A 16,448-nucleotide genomic window follows, 5' to 3' on the forward strand; every position below is an offset into this window, starting at 1 on the left:
AAAGTGGTGTGAGGAACTTCCCAGATGGTTCAGTGGTTGCGACTTCACCTTCCAATGCAGGGGGTGTGGGGGTTCCATCCCTGGTCGGGAGTTAAGATCCCACGTGCCTCACAGCCAAAAGAGAAAAAAAAAACCCAAAACATAAAGCAGAAGCAACAAATTCAACAAAAGCTTTAAAAATGGCCCACATTAAAAAAAATCTGTAAAAAAAAAAAAGTGATATGAACCTAAAATTCTCCACCATTAGTGTGGGAAAGATCTCTAGGTGGGTCTGAAGACCCCATTCTATACCCTTCTTCACTTCGGTTGGCCTCCTTTGCCGAGTTTTCTTGGGGGACTTCTATCCCCTCATGCTCTGGCCCAAGCCTGGATCAAAACTCTCCCCCTGGGTTCCCCGTCACTCACGTGAGCCTGGACCAGGGTGGCACACAGCATCGTGAGTCCGGCTGGCTTACGAGGAGGTGACACTCTCCCTGGGCCCCTGCATGGCTCGCTCTGCAGGGTCCTGGGAGGAGAGGGCTCGCCCCAGCACCGCTTGCCGGTTTCCCACCACGCGCTGTCCTGTATATCCCTGCTGGGCAGGAGCACCTTCCTCGACACCCAGAGGAGATCTCAGGCTCCTTCCTGTTCCACATCTCTTCCTTCTTGGCTCCTTCCCATCCAGCTTCCAGGTAGAAGCCCTTGTCTACTCCCTAAGAGCTAAACACCCTAAAGTCGCTCCCCCTGGGTAAGCCCAGCATTTATATTCTGCTCAGTCTCAGCCCTGCCTCTCCGGGCCTCTCTGTGGCCCTGGTCCCAGCACTGAGCTTCCCGCCAGCCCCACCGCAGGGCTGCAGACCACCCCCTGAAGCCAGGGCTTGAGGACAGGTGACGCCATGGATGGGGTCTAGCTCCTGGGCTTGGGACCCTTCTCAGGCCTGGGACACTGTCTCAGTCTCTGTGTTTCTCCCTAAGTCCGGGACCTGGGTACATGCTCTCCTTTTCACTTCCTGGCCGCCTTCCCCATTCCGCCCTTGGGGATTCCGCTTCCCAAGCTGGTGCCTGGTTGCCCCAGATCCCCCTTGAATGCTGCTCTGGGGAGGACTGGACAGGCCCTTTGATGATGACCAGTCCCCCCAGGCAGGAGTGACAGGGACTTGCATGTGGGCCAGTGGTAGGGTCCAAGTCCCTAGATCCCAGCACCAGCACCCACAGGCCCTTGGCATGGCTCCTGGGACTCCACTCTCACCCGGAGATGCCTCCCTGGAAACTCTTGGATTCCTGCTGTCTGCCTGTTATCCCCTAAAGTGAGGGTTTTTTTGTTTGTTTTGTTTTGATTAAAACTCCCCATCTCCCTGCTTGGCCTCCTTGAGGGTCTCTGTCCCCACCATGGGGTCTGAAGGCCCCGGCCAGGCAAGTAATTGACACCCATGGGACCTAGAAACTCTCAGAGGTTCTCAGCGCTCTGGCTAAAGCTGGATCCCTGTACGACCCCCTCCACCCAGGGGAGTCTTCACCTCTCCTCGCAGACTCACCTGTCTGCCTGCCCTCAGGCTGGATCCTCACCCCAGCTGCCCCTTCTCCTGAGTTTCCTATCCTTTTCTGGACTTGCCTCACCGCGTTCATTGTCAGTACCTTTGTCGAGTCATTTCCTGTCCTGAGTGTGTGGATGTTTGAGGGTGAGTCATTGCCACCACCACAGAATCAGACCCTGATCCCATTGTAACGGGCACGCTGAGTGGGCATCTATCTTTTCCATCATTAGGACTGTTTTCTGGCAGCTCACAGAAATGAACTGGCTGACTCTGGCTGAAAAGTCCTACTGGAACTGAAAACAAGGGCTTCTCTGAGAGTTGTCCGATCACAAGCATTGCTATCGAACTTAGGTCTGGCTGCTTGCTGCTCAAAATCAAAACATGAGCAGCAAATATTGGTAGAAATGGAAAACCCTGCTTTTAATCAGAAAGCCAACAATTTGGGGAGATAGGGCTCAGTGTCCACAGAAAATCAACTCTGAAGGTTTTCTTGGTGATCAAAGTTTTCAAAAGATAAAAAGGGATGTAATCTTAGTTAATCATTGAGATGGGAGAGGGGTAGGGTCATCACCATCTCCCCCTGTTACAGGCTTCTTTGCAGCCTTGTTGAGTCCTTGTGATCTTTCTTTAGATACTGTCTTTCTTGTTCACACAGTTTGTGAGATCACTGAAGGAGAAGCCAGGGAAGAGATCTGGTCATCTGTTAATTATTTATTCTTTATTTCTACTCTTTGGAACTATGGAAGGAACCAACGCATTAGGCAAGGTATTCTGTGATTAAAAGATTTGAAAGGTGAATTTGGGCCAGAGGTGAGTAGACCATGATGGGGAGGGGGGTGGTAGCCTGGTTTAAAAATTAGTCTCAATGTAGCTTTGCTAAAGTGACAAGAGAAAAGGGGTTTCCTGCTGAGGGCTGTTTCCTGTAAAGAGCTGCTTACAAATCCCCCTCCATCAGATAATCATTTCATTTCTAGGGGATTACGGATGAAGGTCCATCTTCTGTAACCGCGTCATGCTGAGATTGGGGGCCAAGGTCTCAGCTGAAAGATATTAACGAGTTTGAAGCATCTCTCTGCGGACAGTTTTAGTTGCCCATTTATGTATACAGGCAGAACAAGCACCTACAATTATTTTGATGCTCATAAAGATACAGATGATGAGCAATAGTGTTCGTCTCATTCTCTTGAGGCCAGTTCTTGGAATTGTTTTAGCCCGAGATTCAGTGCTGCTCAGGATGGAGCATCTTAGGTCATGGCTACAGCCTGGTCATCATGCAGTTAGCTGTTCCCTCTGCTGGCAGCTATAGCATCTGTAAAATGACTCAGGAATGTACATCAGATACTGAATCCGTGACTGTAGGGTCCTAATCTTTGACTGATTGAGCCTGCACGAGCCTGCTCTTCTGTGACTCAGGGAGGCCTGAGAGACTTCAGTATCTCTATGAACAAGAGGCATGGAACACAGAGAGGCCTCAGTACTTGGGAGGGCCCACAGGGTTCTGCTCATTTCCAGCATTAGAAGGAAGAAGCATCACTCTGTTTTCCTTTATCCCTCGGAGGTCCCCTTCTTCTCTGGCAGTAAAGCCCTGATCTTGAGCTGGACTTTTGGAACAGCCCTGTTTCCAGCCTCCCCTTCCATGTTCCTAATTTCTGGCTACTGGGAGCAATTAGAAGGCATACAACATTCTCTTCCTAGCCTGAGAGTCAGGGGAGAGGTTGGGTTGGCCTTGCTTGGGTCATCCACTGACCCCATGACTTAACAGGGCAAGACACCTGGGCCAACACTGCACCCAGCCTGCACACATGAGGGAACAGAAGTTTCTCCCAAGCCAGTTCATAGCCCAGTTACCAGTAGAAGGGAAAGTGGCTGGTGCTGGTGATGAACAGCACCGTTGCCTTGCCTTCCCAGGTTGCAGGGAACCCAGGCTCTGGCCAGCAGTGCCAGGGGTCCCAGGGATGCATGCAGACCTCAGACCATCCTCCTGGGGGATGTTGGTGGTCCTGCTCAGCCTCCTGCAGCAGCCTCTCTTCCTCCCCCACCTCCGCCTCCCCCAGCCCCCTCCTCCCTCCTACAGGCTGTCCTCCCATCCTTCTCACAAGGTCTCTTCATTCTCAGCACAGACACATGCTACCCTGATTTCCCCCAGGGGACCGAGCTGCAGGGTTTAGCAAGACTTCCCTGAAGCTTGGTCCCAGTGTGAGGGAAGAGCGATGATGTCATTAAACAGGCTTCCAGGGGGCCCAGGTTCTGTGCTGACCACTCGTGCCAGGATCTTCTTGTTTAATCTGCACTACCCCATGAGATAGGTACTAACATTCTCTGTGCTTTGCGGATGAGAAAACTGAGGTGTGGCAAGGATTGGTAACATCCCCAAGATCCAGAACTGCCATCAGGGCCAGGATTTGAATCCCTGAGCTGGACACCAGTGGCCCCACCCTGAACCACTTAGCCTCTGTGCCGCTCACCTACTGGGTGCCCAGAAAACAGTTTGTTGAACGAACAAATGAGTGATTAAGCAAAGACAAATGGTGAAGTCAGTTCTTATTTGGCACATCTATAAAAAATGCAGTCATTTGCACCTCTCACAGGCATTACACGTGTATGAAATGAATAAGTCACTTCTCCAAATGTCCATCTCCATTTTGCATGTTTGGACGTCTTTTTGCTTAATTTTGCTAATGGATTCCTTTCCATTTTTATTTTCACTTCTACCCTTCCAATATTGCTGCTTTTTGTGGATGTCAGTTCTTCTTTGAAATCCATCATGTCACTTGACTGTGTGGGCCTGATGTGGAAATCTAACAGCATCCAGGTAGAGACAATGGGGCTTTGTTTTTTAAAAAGGACATGGCTGTTTGAAATGAATCACTCACAACTGGGGCAATTATCTGGAGCTCTGAAAGCTTCTCGGTTGCTAGGAAACCACCTCCCCAAGCTCGTAAGCCTTTGCTAAACTTTTCATCAAGCGGTTGAACTTCTGCAGGTCCTGACCCAGTCTGCCATTCTAAGCTGTGTTCCTGGCAGACGACAAGCAGGAATAGTGGCCTGAAAAGATCCGTCAGACACCACCCGTGGTACGATGGTTCAGGACCCAAAGTGGTTCAGTCCAGGACAGAGTTTGGAGACACACTGCCTGGGGTCGGATCCTGGCTCCAGCACCCACAGGTTTGTGGTCTTGTGAGAGGTACCCTTTCTCCTCTTGCTGCCTCAGTTTCCATCTCTGTAAGATGAACATCCTCTTTCACGGTGAGTTGCTGATGAAATGAAATGATGCATAAGGTGCTCTCAGCACAGTGCCTGGAGCAGCCCACAGCTCAGAAGTATCTGCTGTTAATACAATAATGACTAATGACCTGACCTGTGCTGTGTAAGAAAGCTGACAGGGCAGCTGGGCAGATCACTGAGAGGCCCGCATTACAGATCAAGCCTCAAAGAGTGGCCAGTGGGCATCAGGAGCCTCAGAGCCTTCAGGGCTCAGGGAAGACAGGGCCTAGAGTTTAGGCCTTATTCCATGCACCTTTGAAGAAAAGTTATGACTAACCTAGAGAGTATATTAAAAAGATGACTCATTTGAAAAGACCCCGATGCTAGGAAAGATTGAAGGCTGGAGGAGAAGGGGGCGACAGAGGATGAGATGGTTCCATGGCATCACCGACTCAATGGACATGAGTTTGAGTAAGCTCCAGGAGTTGGTGATGGACAGGGAGGCCTGGAATACTGCAGTCCACGGGGTTGCCAAGAGTCTGACATGACTGAGCGACTGAACTGAACTGACCTGAACTGGATTGCTCACCCTGTGGCCCGCCCACAGCTCAGCCCAGGGCCTGGCTTGGAGGAGGGGGCCTATCCACGCATGTAGCTCTCCACAGGTACCTGGCCTTCTAGGAGCCCCACTCACCCCTCTGTGCCACCATCTGGCTGCCAGCCCCCAAGGTGCCTAGAACACCTTGACAGGGCCCTCCACCCTGGCTGCCCTCAAGAAAGACAGTGTGGAGGCTGGTCCCACCTTTACTGCTGGGGTTTAGGCAGGTGTTTGGATCTTTCTGGCATCCTCATCTTGAAAGTGGGCAGGAATCCGCTGAAAAGGTTGACTGTGAGATCAGAATGAAGGTACCTGAGTGTGTTCATTTCCCAGGGCCACTGTGACAAAGGGCCACAAAGTGAGTGGTTTAAAACAACACACGTCTTCTCCTACAGTTGGGGGCTCAGAAGTCCCACGTGGTCTTATGAAATGAAAATGTCTCCTGCCATATTAATAAGTAAGAAATGTCACAGCCACCTGCGATCACTGGCCTCCAAACGTGAATGAGGTCTCCCAAAACTGCAATCCAACGGATGCCGCCCCTCCCCAACGGTGATGGCTGAGGAGCTGGGGGAATGAATGCAAGAAGCAGCCACCTGCCACTCCTTAAGGTGAGCAAGGAAACAGGATGAGCCCCAGACAGCTGAGGTGCACAGGAAACGAATGAATTCAGTGAGCGCAGAGGCTTGCATCTCTGCATACATAGAATGCTTAATTCCTTGATACCTGATCTTTGATGTTTAGACTGCCTGCTCCCTCTGTTGGAAACCTGAGTCTGATTTCCCCTCCTACCTCATCGGAGCAGTTTTCTCAGAGATAAGTGAGATGCTGTCTTCTGGGTTTGGAGTCCTAAACATTCCCACCAAACGAAATAACTGTCAACTTTCAGGTTGTGACTATGTTTTTTAGTCGACAGTCTCACTGGGCTAAAATCCAGGTGTCGGCAGGACTGTGCTCCTTCTGGACGTTTTAGGGGAGAATCCATTTTCTTGTCTTTTCTGGCTTCCGGAGGCCACTCACATTCCTTGGCCTGTGGCCCCTTCTTCCATCTTCAGAGCCAGCAGTGGAAAGGGGAGTCCTCATTGCTTGCTGCATCTCCCTATGAGTACAGTCAACAGAGGTTCTCTACCTTCTGGAACTCATAGGAGAGACTGTTCTCCACTGGATAACCAAGGATACGCTCCCCACTGTGGAGCCCTGTACCAAGGTCACAGGTGTGGAGCCCTATACCAAGGTCACAGGATAAGAATCTCTGAAACTGACCAAGCTGCATGGCAACTGTTGCCACGAGCTTCCAGATCTAGATCGGCCAGTTCCCTGACCCCATATTATGTAAAATACCCGCCCTACTATCCACCTTATAGCATCCTAACCAATCACCTAATGCCACCATTCCAGTCGGAATTTTCTCTGTCTTGAGGCTATAAAAATTGGCTGCTAGCCTGCGAAACGGTTCAGCTCTCTCTTGAGCCGGCCTGCTGTGTCTCCCATTCTAATCAACTTTATTCTCCTCTCATTCTGCCTCATGTCTGGAAATTCTTTTCCAACCCACGCACGGACCACGACACCCAGCTCAGGTCCATAACCTTAATCACACCTGTGAAGTCCCAGAGCTGGTGCTCAAGTCAGTGCTGGGTGGGGCTGAGATCACGGTGTCATCACTATTGTCTAGGCATCCACCCGTGCTTTCTTCATCTGAGTTTGAATCCAAGATCCTCCACTTACGTTCAAGTTCTATGAATTTCGGCACAAGTTAAATCCCAGTCTCTCTAAGCCTTAGTTTTTTCACGTATAAAATGGGTTTAACAATAGTACTGCCCCTTCTGCCACAAAAGGCCTAACATGAAACCTAAACGAGATACTATGTGTAAAACCCCCATACGGTGGGGCCACTGAGCTCAACAAGGCATTTGTTCATTACCTCAGTAGTTTTCCCTCAAGAAGAAATGGCATCACCCTCTATTTTTAATCTTCCCTAGCTGCTCAGATGGTAAAGAATTGCCCTCAGTGTGGGTCAAGAAGATCCCCTGGAGGAGGAAGTGGCAACCCACTCCAATATTCTTGCCTGGGAAATCCCATGGACAGAGGAGGCTGGCGGGCTACAGTCCATGGGGTTGCAAAGAGTCAGACATGATTCAGAGACTAACACACACACACACACACACACACACACACATATACACACACCTATTTACACATGGGGTTCAGAGAGGTTAGCCCCGTGTCCAAGGTCACACAGCCCAGAAGTGGCTTTTCCTCTTTTTTCCTCTGTCCTGGAGTGGAGGAGAGGTTGATGGAGAACTAAGTCAATCAAAGTCCTGCCAGCAGACCCCCAGGGTAGCTGCTGACTTCCTCGTGCTGGGCCTGAAGTTAAAACCTCCTCTTGAAAGTGAAGAGGTGAGGCCTGGGCTCCCAGAAGGGGTGCAGAGGAACCATGGGGGATGTGAAGGGCTTCCCCACACATCCTCCGGCTTATCTCAGCCATCGCAGCAGGCGGGGCTGGGCCTCTCTGGCTTCCAGAACTAATTCAGATGCCCTATAGCCTGGCTCCTCCCAGCTCTTGTTCCTTGGGACACGGAGGCACGTGTGTAGTGGTACCACTGGGTAAGCCCTATATTAGGAGTTAACTGGGCCAAACTAGAAACTTGCTCCAGCATCTCCTAGCTGTATGATTCTGAGCCTGTTCCCCAACTTCTCTGAACCCCAATTTCCTCATCTGTACCATATTCTCAAGTTGGATATAAGGGTTAAAAATGATCATGGGAGAATCTGGGAATATTTGGAAATCACGGTAGGCTATGCTCACTTGCTTCAAAACATAACAAAACAAAACAAAAAAAAAACAAAATAAAACAATTGTCATTTATTGAGCGTTTATGTGCCTGGCACTGTGGTTTGCAGGCCGTTGTCCAATTTAATCTTGCCCTTCCGCCCACAACCCCCAAACCACAAGGTTGGTATTATTATTAGCTCCATTTCCTTGGTGATGAAATCAGAGCTGAGGAAGGTTAAAAGTTGCATTGGGAGCTGGAGGCAGGAAAGCCTGGAGGTGAACCCCACTTTTCACGTGTGTCCCCACCTGCCATGTGCCTCTTGCTGGGAGCCCATTAAAAACAAACAGCATTCCGAGCCTCATTTTCGATGTAACATTTGTTATTTTATTGGAAAAAGCTGGTATTAACATATTTATAATTTTATTCAACAGGTGGATAGTTTGTGAGACACCCAAGAAAACGAGAATGCACCTGTGAGTTACAGAGTCCAAAATGGTCAGGCCCGTCTAATCTACCACCACATGTCTGAAGCCACCGAGCAATCAGTCCTCAGAGAGTACTGAAATGAAAACGAAAACAACCCAACAACTCCACAATGACTATGTGAACGCTCGTACATTCAAAAAGAGCAGGAAATTTAAACAGGAAGGAAGCAAAGTTTGTGACTATGTTACTGGCCTTTCTGCCACGTCTAGTTTTACCTCTTCCCTCGTCAACATCTTTTCTCAACACATTTTACTCACAATGCTTTTGTTCATTATGCTTTGGACATCATTATTTTCCAGGGATCCAAAGACATGCTTTTTCTTCTGAGAAGATCTTTTCCTTTCTTCTCCCTTTTCGGTTTGGTGTCCACAGTTTAAAACAGAGTAAGGAACCAGGAACTGTATTGAGACCTCCTCCTGAATGCAGTGTAAGCTTTGCGCTTTGTAGAAATGGTCCGTGTTAAATCTATGATCTGATCAGTAACCTCCATCTGCAAATGCAAATTGCCTCTCAGCATCTGAATCACAAAGGGAAATGATCATGCCAAATATCCGAATAATTGTATAAGGCCCTCAGAGCTGGATTTTGGCTTCAACAAGATTTCTATACAATTTATCACATTCTTGAACCTCTTTACAAAGGGAAAAAAAGGAATCCAATCCTGTGATTGTTAGTTTTAATTAGAATAGATATGTACATATAATACTGTCCAGGTCACCTGGATTTTACAGTGATATATAAACAAACATTCTTCATTCATGTTGATTAAAAAAAAAATCAATGGACCCATTTCCTTGTGTAATTATTGTATGGCTGGAAGTGAGTGCACATGCGTTCTGTGCTTTGACACACACAAAAGTAGACCATTTATCCGCTGAGAAAAATCTTGAGTTGGGTCTATTTCCTGGGTTAGGTTACATCTTGTTAAAAAAAAAAAAAAGTCAGATTCAGTCGGGCCTCTGCTTTCTGAATCAAAATGCAAGCCACGTGGTTCCGCTGGGAGTTCCAAGGGCAAAGACAAGCTGGCGTGGTTGGCGGGTGGGCCAAACCGATCCTGACAAAGTAGGAGGGAAGCATCCTGGAAACACCACATTCTCACTGGCCCACGAGGGGTCAGAAAAGAAAAGGTATCTTAAAATGGTCATAACATGCAATTTTCTTTTGGAGACAGTTCAGTGCATCTGGAAAAGGAGCTGGGGTCCACATCTGGGGTGGAGAGAGGGCAGAGTTCCTTATCACCAAACAGGCGAGGAGACCCGAGGGTGTCTTCTCCTTTCTGTGTCTCAGTTCTCCCCGACCCTCATCATCATCCTACCTGCTCTGTCCTGCTTCACAAGATGAAGAGATGTTTCCAGAACCTTCCAGGTTGGAATGTTGCTTTAACATGAGCCACCAACATGGTGGGAGGGAAAGGGTCTTGTGGGAAGGCCTGGACGGAATTCCTGGCCCCTCCTTGGTTGATACAGGCCTTGGGCCTCAGTTTTCCCATGCACACAGTGGGGAACGACAAGTTATTCACCTTTAATCCCTGGCATGGAGCCTGGCACTCAGTGTACAGTTGGCATGTATGGAAGAAATGAATGGGCCCCCGCTTCTCAGGGTCATAATGAATATTCAGGAAGATCACGGAGGGAGCCAGGACGAGTTCCTGGATCTCCTGCATCCAGGAGATGCGGAGGACAGCTGCAGAATGACAGGCGAGCCGGCACAGAGGCCATGGAGGGCCGGCACCACGCCTAGCACTGGGCAAGTGCTCTGAGAAGGGTGGTTAAGTGGTGAAGAAAACACGCCCCCACTGCAGGTGGGTTCCGCTCCCCTTCCTCTCGAGAAACTGTAAGGAACCTGCGATATTCTGAAAGACATTAAAATAACCTAAAAGAGGACCTCCCAAATTCTCAGCATGAATTCACGATCCAAAATGCAAAAAGGTGAGACTCTCGGCTCTGAGACAGTGGCAACTGCTCCATTAGCATCAAAAGAATCCCTGGCTGGCTTGTTTGACTTCATTATCTGTCCCCGGAGCCCTGAACTGGGGCTAGTGAGGCGCGCGAGACACACCACTCCGGGGCTCCCGAGGCCCCCAAGAAAGGAAACCGCTGGCGTGAAAAATGAACGCGCAGACGAAAACATCCTAAGCAGGTGGGAAAGACTGCACGCGATTAAAGTACGGGATGCAAGAAGTGAACTTCCAGGCCGGCGATCCCGTCGGTTTACTGTGACTCCTTTGTCCTGTGTTCCAGTAGAAATCATCCGCAAAGGTGGGTCCGGTCCTGGGATGCTTGGAGGGACGCGGCCCGGCACACCCCCCGCCCCGCCGCCCGTAGTGGCCGCTCCAGCGCGGCCACCGGGGCACCTAGTGCATGTCGGAGTTCACCTTGTCCTGGAAGATGTACAGGTTGTTGGTGGCCGCGATGGCGATGATGTTCTCGGCCGGGTGCCAGGCCGTGTGCAGGATCTTCTTGGTGAAGTCCAAGCTGTCCACGCTGATGTCGTCCCGTCGCCGCTTGCCGCCCACGCACACCCGCCGCGGCTTGAGCACTGCCCGGGGCTTGCTGCTCTCCCGCGACGCCTCCAGCGTCACATCCCGCTTGGTGTTCCGGTCAAACATGCGGAAGAAGTTGTTGTAGGCTCCGGTCATGATGACGCTGGCGGGAGAAGGACAGGCAGGCGTCAGGTGGGGCCCCGGAGGAGGAGGAAGGAAGCCTGCTGCTCCTTCCGGGGCTTCAGAGCTATCACCCCCGGAATGGGGACCCCGTGGGAGCAGACCGGGACAGGCCTGCCTCCTCCCACCTTCTCTGGAGTGGGGGGGTCCTCTTGTCCCCACCCCATATCTGGGCTGCATCAGCACACAGACTTAGAGCCCGGAGCTGAGGCCGTTGAAGGCTCGCCCCAAGCATCATAAAAACATTCCCTTGTACTTTGCCCTGTATCCCAGGCGAGAGAGCCCTAGACTTTCAATGAGACTAGGCAACAGCAGAAGGAGGGCAAAGGAAAAAACACAGTAGACACAGGGCCATAAACTCAGCACCAAAAAAGGGCAGGCCCCCCTGAATCAGCCAGACATATCCTTCTGGTAGAAACCTAGGACCCTCCTGCTGTCTGAGCTGTTGAGTGACTAACCGATCACTCCGCACACCATCCATGTGCAGGCGTTCACAGACCCCGCCCCCACGTCCAGCTAAAGCACGTTCTCCATTTGTCTATCCACTGCCCACCTCTTCTCCCCCACCTCCCCTAAGGAGAGGCATTCCTGTTGAATCAGAGAAAGGATGTTAATCTACACAGTAAGAGCTGGGAGAGAAAGAATAGCAGCTACATGGATCTGGGCCTGGAGAAAGAAGGGGGTTAAGGATTTGGAGCATCTGGAGGCAGAGCATACAAAGTCACTGGGGAGGTGGGAACAGATTCCAGAAAGCAATACTGAGGGTACGGAAGTGATCCCCTTCAGTGTTCTTCAGGAGAGATGCGGGTCTATTGGAACCCCTCCTCCTTTTGGAGATGAACTGTGCTTCCCGATGGTGTCATTGCTCCCAGAGGAGCCACGAGGACCCCTAGGTTTACAAGGGTTATGCACGCAAGCCACGGCTTCAGTATCACCCGAGCTACAGGAATAATCCCATGTGGAGGAGACGCAAGAGGGCAGGGGTCCATCTGGGTGGACCAGGAGAGTGCGGGAGCTGAGGCCCTGGCCTGTAGCATCTTTATGGGAGACCTGGGGAGCCCATCTCCCCGGGGCCCACCTGAGAATGGACAAGTTGTGATTACAAGTCACCTCGCCAAGGCTATGGTTTTTCCAGTAGTCATGTATGGATGTGAGAGTTGGACTATAAAGAAAGCTGAGTGCCAAAGAATTGATGCTTTTGAACTGTGGTGCTGGAGAAGACTCTTGAGAGTCCCTTGGACTGCAAGGAGCTCCAACCAGTACATCCTAAAGGAGATCAGTCCTGGGTGTTCATTGGAAGGACTGATGTTGAAGCTGAAACTCCAATACTTTGGCCACCTGATGCGAAGAGCTGACTCATTAGAAAAGACCCTGATGCTGGGAAAGATTGAAGGCGGGAGGCGAAGGGGACAACAGAGGATGAGATGGTTGGATGGCATCACCAACTCAATGGACATGAATTTGGGTAAACTCCAGGAGTTGGTCATGGACAGGCAGGCCTGGCGTGCTGTAGTTCATGGGTTCACAAAGAATCGGACACGACTGAGTGACTGAACTGAACTGAACTGAACTGAACTCACATGTGGACCATCTCTTACCATCACCCCCATCATCTGCTGGATGGGGGTGGCCTGGATGTGGGTTGGGGAGGGAGGCCCCTGCATGGTCAGTAACGCTGCTCAGGGAGAGGGGTCCCCCTGGCAGAGGGCCAAGGGGAGGGTGACAACTGTCTCCCCGTATGAGAACACAGCACTGTGTCTCCTTTCTCACCGATCAGTCTGTCCCTCTGAGTTCTGATTCTTCACAGAAAGGACATTTTCCTTGGCTTGGGGCCTGGCGTGTCTGGGCCAGGAGCTCTCTTTTGGTTCCAGCCCACGAGTGGCTCCCTGCCCAGGCTGTGTTTCCTGGAGACGCCGTGCCCCATGACCTTCTGCCAGAGCCACAACTACAGTGTTAGTGATCGGCGCCACCTCCTCTGGACACCCAAACTCTCTCTGACCTCGTGTTCAGAGACGGGTGGGTGGGTGTTTGGGGGCCATGAGGATGCAACACCTCTTACATAAAGTGGCTCTTCCAAGGCTGTTCGGGGGGCATCCAGGCAGAAGGGGGCGAGGCTCACTACGGCCCCAGTAGGGAGCAGAGGGCACATGCCAACTGGGTGGTTGGAGAGGAGCTCCATAAAAGGACTGTTCACACATGTTCTGGAAGGTTCTAAGGGAATCTAGGGAAAGTGACTTGCCCGGGGACTGGTACATTTGTAGGTTTTGAAACCTGCCCCCGCCCCCATCCCCCCAGGCCTGAGACATGAAGGGAGGGAGGAGTCATAGGAAAGAGAGAGGGAAAGAACCAGAGGCAAAGAAATCTGTGTGAAGGGTGCTGTCCTCTGAAGGAAGCTGTGCCCTAAGGGACACAGTTAGCCAAGACGATAGGGAACAGGGGGGATGAATGTTCCAGCCGCTCTCGCCACCCTCAGGCTCCTTCTAGTGTGCCCCATGGTTAAACCCAGCCAGAGGCCAGCGGGCATGCAGGCCTGTGGATGCCCCACAGGGTCAATATCCAGGCACAGTCTCTTAGGAGGAGGAGGGTGGAGACGGGAGCTGGAGGGGTTGGGGGTGGGGGACACCTCTGGGCTCACCTCGAAACACTAATTCATCATCCATAGGCAAGCATCCACCTGTGCCTCTGTCTCCACACCAGGCGGGGGCTCCGGGGGCACGTGTGTCTTGTTTGAGTCCCCAGGGCCTGACTTGGCCCTCCTAGGGGTAGGTGGTCCTTGAAGGAAAGATAACCCCCAGCAACAGCCAACAGGAGCTGACCAAGCACAGGGCAACTCCCTCCTCCCAACCCATGAAGATTAAGGATGCAGTAAATGCTTTGTAAACCAAATGGACTGAAGGGCCAGAAGCTTCTCTTAGTCACGGCCAGACCTGCAGGTTCAGAAGGTGCCTGCCCCTCATACGTGCGATGAGCATCTGCCGAATGCATGAATGAATGAACAAATGACTGACCGAATGAATAAGCGAATACCATGGAAGGGTCACCCACAGTTACAGCCACACTTGGAAGAGAAGCTATAACCAACCTAGACAGCATTAAAAAGCAGAGACATTACTTTGTCAACAAAGGTCAGGCTAGTCAAAGTTCTGGTTTTTCCAGGAGTCATGTATGGATGTGAGAGTTGGACCATAAAGAAAGCTGAGTGCTGAAGAACTGATACTTTTAGACTGTGGTGTCGGAGAAGACTCTTGAGAGTCCCTTGGACTGCAAGGAGATCCAACCAGTCCATTCTAAAGGAGATCAGTCCTCAATACTCATTGGAAGGACTGATGCTGAAGCTGAAACTCTAATACTTTGGCCACCTGATGCGAAGAGCTGACTCATTTGAAAAGACCCTGATGCTGGGAAAGATTGAAGGCAGGAGGAGAAGGGGATGACAAGAGGATGAGATGGTTGGATGCTGTCACCGACTCAATGGACATGAATTTGAGTAAACTCCAGGAGTTGGTGATGGACAGGGAAGTCTGGTGTGCTGCAGTCCACGGGGTTGCAAAGAGTCGAACACAACTGAGCAACTGAACTGAAGTCTTAGAAAGGCATGAAATGCCCTGCTCAGTCCCCCTCCTCCCCGCTACCCACCACGGTCAGGGGACAGACCACGGGTGGGTGGGGCGGTTTCTCTGACACTATGTGGGGGAGCGATGGGGGTGGGATGGGGCTGGCAGTCAAATGCTTCTCCTTTTAAAGAGACTCATCTAATCCCTGGACGTGACGGGAGGGTGGGTGGAGAATTCTAATGTACTTTCTGGCTCTATTCTTTTCTGTTTTAAAATCTTAATTGGTGTGAATAGATCTGAGTGTTGTTGAGACAATGAAATGACAAGCCCCTGGAGGTGCTGGGTGGGCATGAGGAACCCACCTCTTCCAGGCCCGCTGGCTGCTGCTCGGTTGGTAGAGAGGGTGCCCTCGGCGCCCTCCTTCCCAAAATGGCCCCTCTTCTCTCCCCTGATGTCAGCTCACCCCAGGGAAGACTGGGTGGGCTCCTATGTCACCTAAGTTATGACCCATGAGGCTTCCCGACAGTGTGACCCCCCCCTCCCCAGTGTGGGACAGGGAGTGGGTTGAGCCTGAAAGTGAAAGTGAAGTCGCTCAGTCGTGTCCGACTCTTTGTGACCCCATGGACTGTAGCCTACCAGGCTTCTCCGTCCATGGGATTCTCCAGGCAATAATACTGGAGTGGGTTACCATTTCCTTCTCCAGGGGATCTTCCTGACTCAGGGATCAAACCCAGGTCTCCTGCATTGCAGGCAGACGCTTTAACCTCTGAGCCACCAAGACGCCCCCAAATCAGAGAGGATCTGGCACCTGAAAGTCACTGAAGCCGAAGTCCAGGTCTCTGGGGCTGACCTAGGGATCCTGGGTGTGCCAGCGGCTGCCCCTTGGGGTCCAGGCATGTGAGCCTTGGCCAGGTCATCACCAAGTGTTGTTGCTGTTCAAGTCGCTAAATTGTGTCCGACTCTTTGTGACACCATGGACTGTAGCCCAACAGGCTCCTCTGTCCTCCACTATCTCCCACAGTTTGTTCAGATCCCTGTCCATTGCGTCGGTGATGCCATCTAACCAGCTCATCCTGTGCTGCTGAAATGCATTCATCATCACAGTGCCTACCCCTTAACCAGTGGCTCTGCCAGCCGTGGCGCACCCGTGTTCAGGCTGGAGGACAGGGAGGAGGGTGGGGTGAAGTCAGCAGAGGGGCCATCCTACCACCCAGCGCCCAAGCGTCCCAAGGCCAAAGGATGGGATGGGGGAGCAGGGAGGGTGCATGGACAGGTTGACCCTGGCCACCACAAGCAGACACTCAGGGATGACCCCACAGAGCTGGGGAGGTGACACTGGGGACCGATGCTCAAGTTGCACCCTCCGTTGCCCCTTCTTCCCGCCTCTCAGACACAGCAGGGCTGTGAATGAGGAGAGGTGGGCAGGGGAGCGGGTGGCAGTGATCCGGGGACCCTGTGGGTATGAGGAAGCCAGGCCAGAGTCTCCATGTGCAGGACAGACAGCAGGGTAGTAAACATGGCCAGGAGGGCTTGTAGGGCTGGGGAGAGACCTGGACCCCCACCCAGGCAGTGCCTTCTGCCAGGTGAGCAAGGTGAGCAAGCAGGAGGCAGAGGCAGGGAGGAGAGAGGGCGAGGCAGGCGAGGTGGCCATGTGTG

At 51.6% G+C, this 16,448-nt stretch overlaps 1 protein-coding gene across 1 annotated transcript in view; it reads right to left on the reverse strand.

Moving 5' to 3' along the window:
- Positions 1-8,451: 8,451 nt before the first annotated feature.
- Positions 8,452-16,448, reverse strand: part of PPP2R2C (protein phosphatase 2, regulatory subunit B, gamma) — a 63,537-nt gene continuing 55,540 nt past the window's right edge. The window contains exon 11 of the mRNA XM_010847800.1: positions 8,452-11,221. Within this exon, the coding sequence (XP_010846102.1) occupies positions 10,930-11,221 (292 nt within the window). The 3' untranslated portion in view covers positions 8,452-10,929. The remainder of the gene's footprint in view (positions 11,222-16,448) is intronic.

The sequence above is a fragment of the Bison bison genome, unplaced genomic scaffold (assembly GCF_000754665.1).
Source record: "Bison bison bison isolate TAMUID 2011002044 unplaced genomic scaffold, Bison_UMD1.0 scf7180017864255, whole genome shotgun sequence".
Taxonomy (NCBI): domain Eukaryota; kingdom Metazoa; phylum Chordata; class Mammalia; order Artiodactyla; family Bovidae; genus Bison; species Bison bison.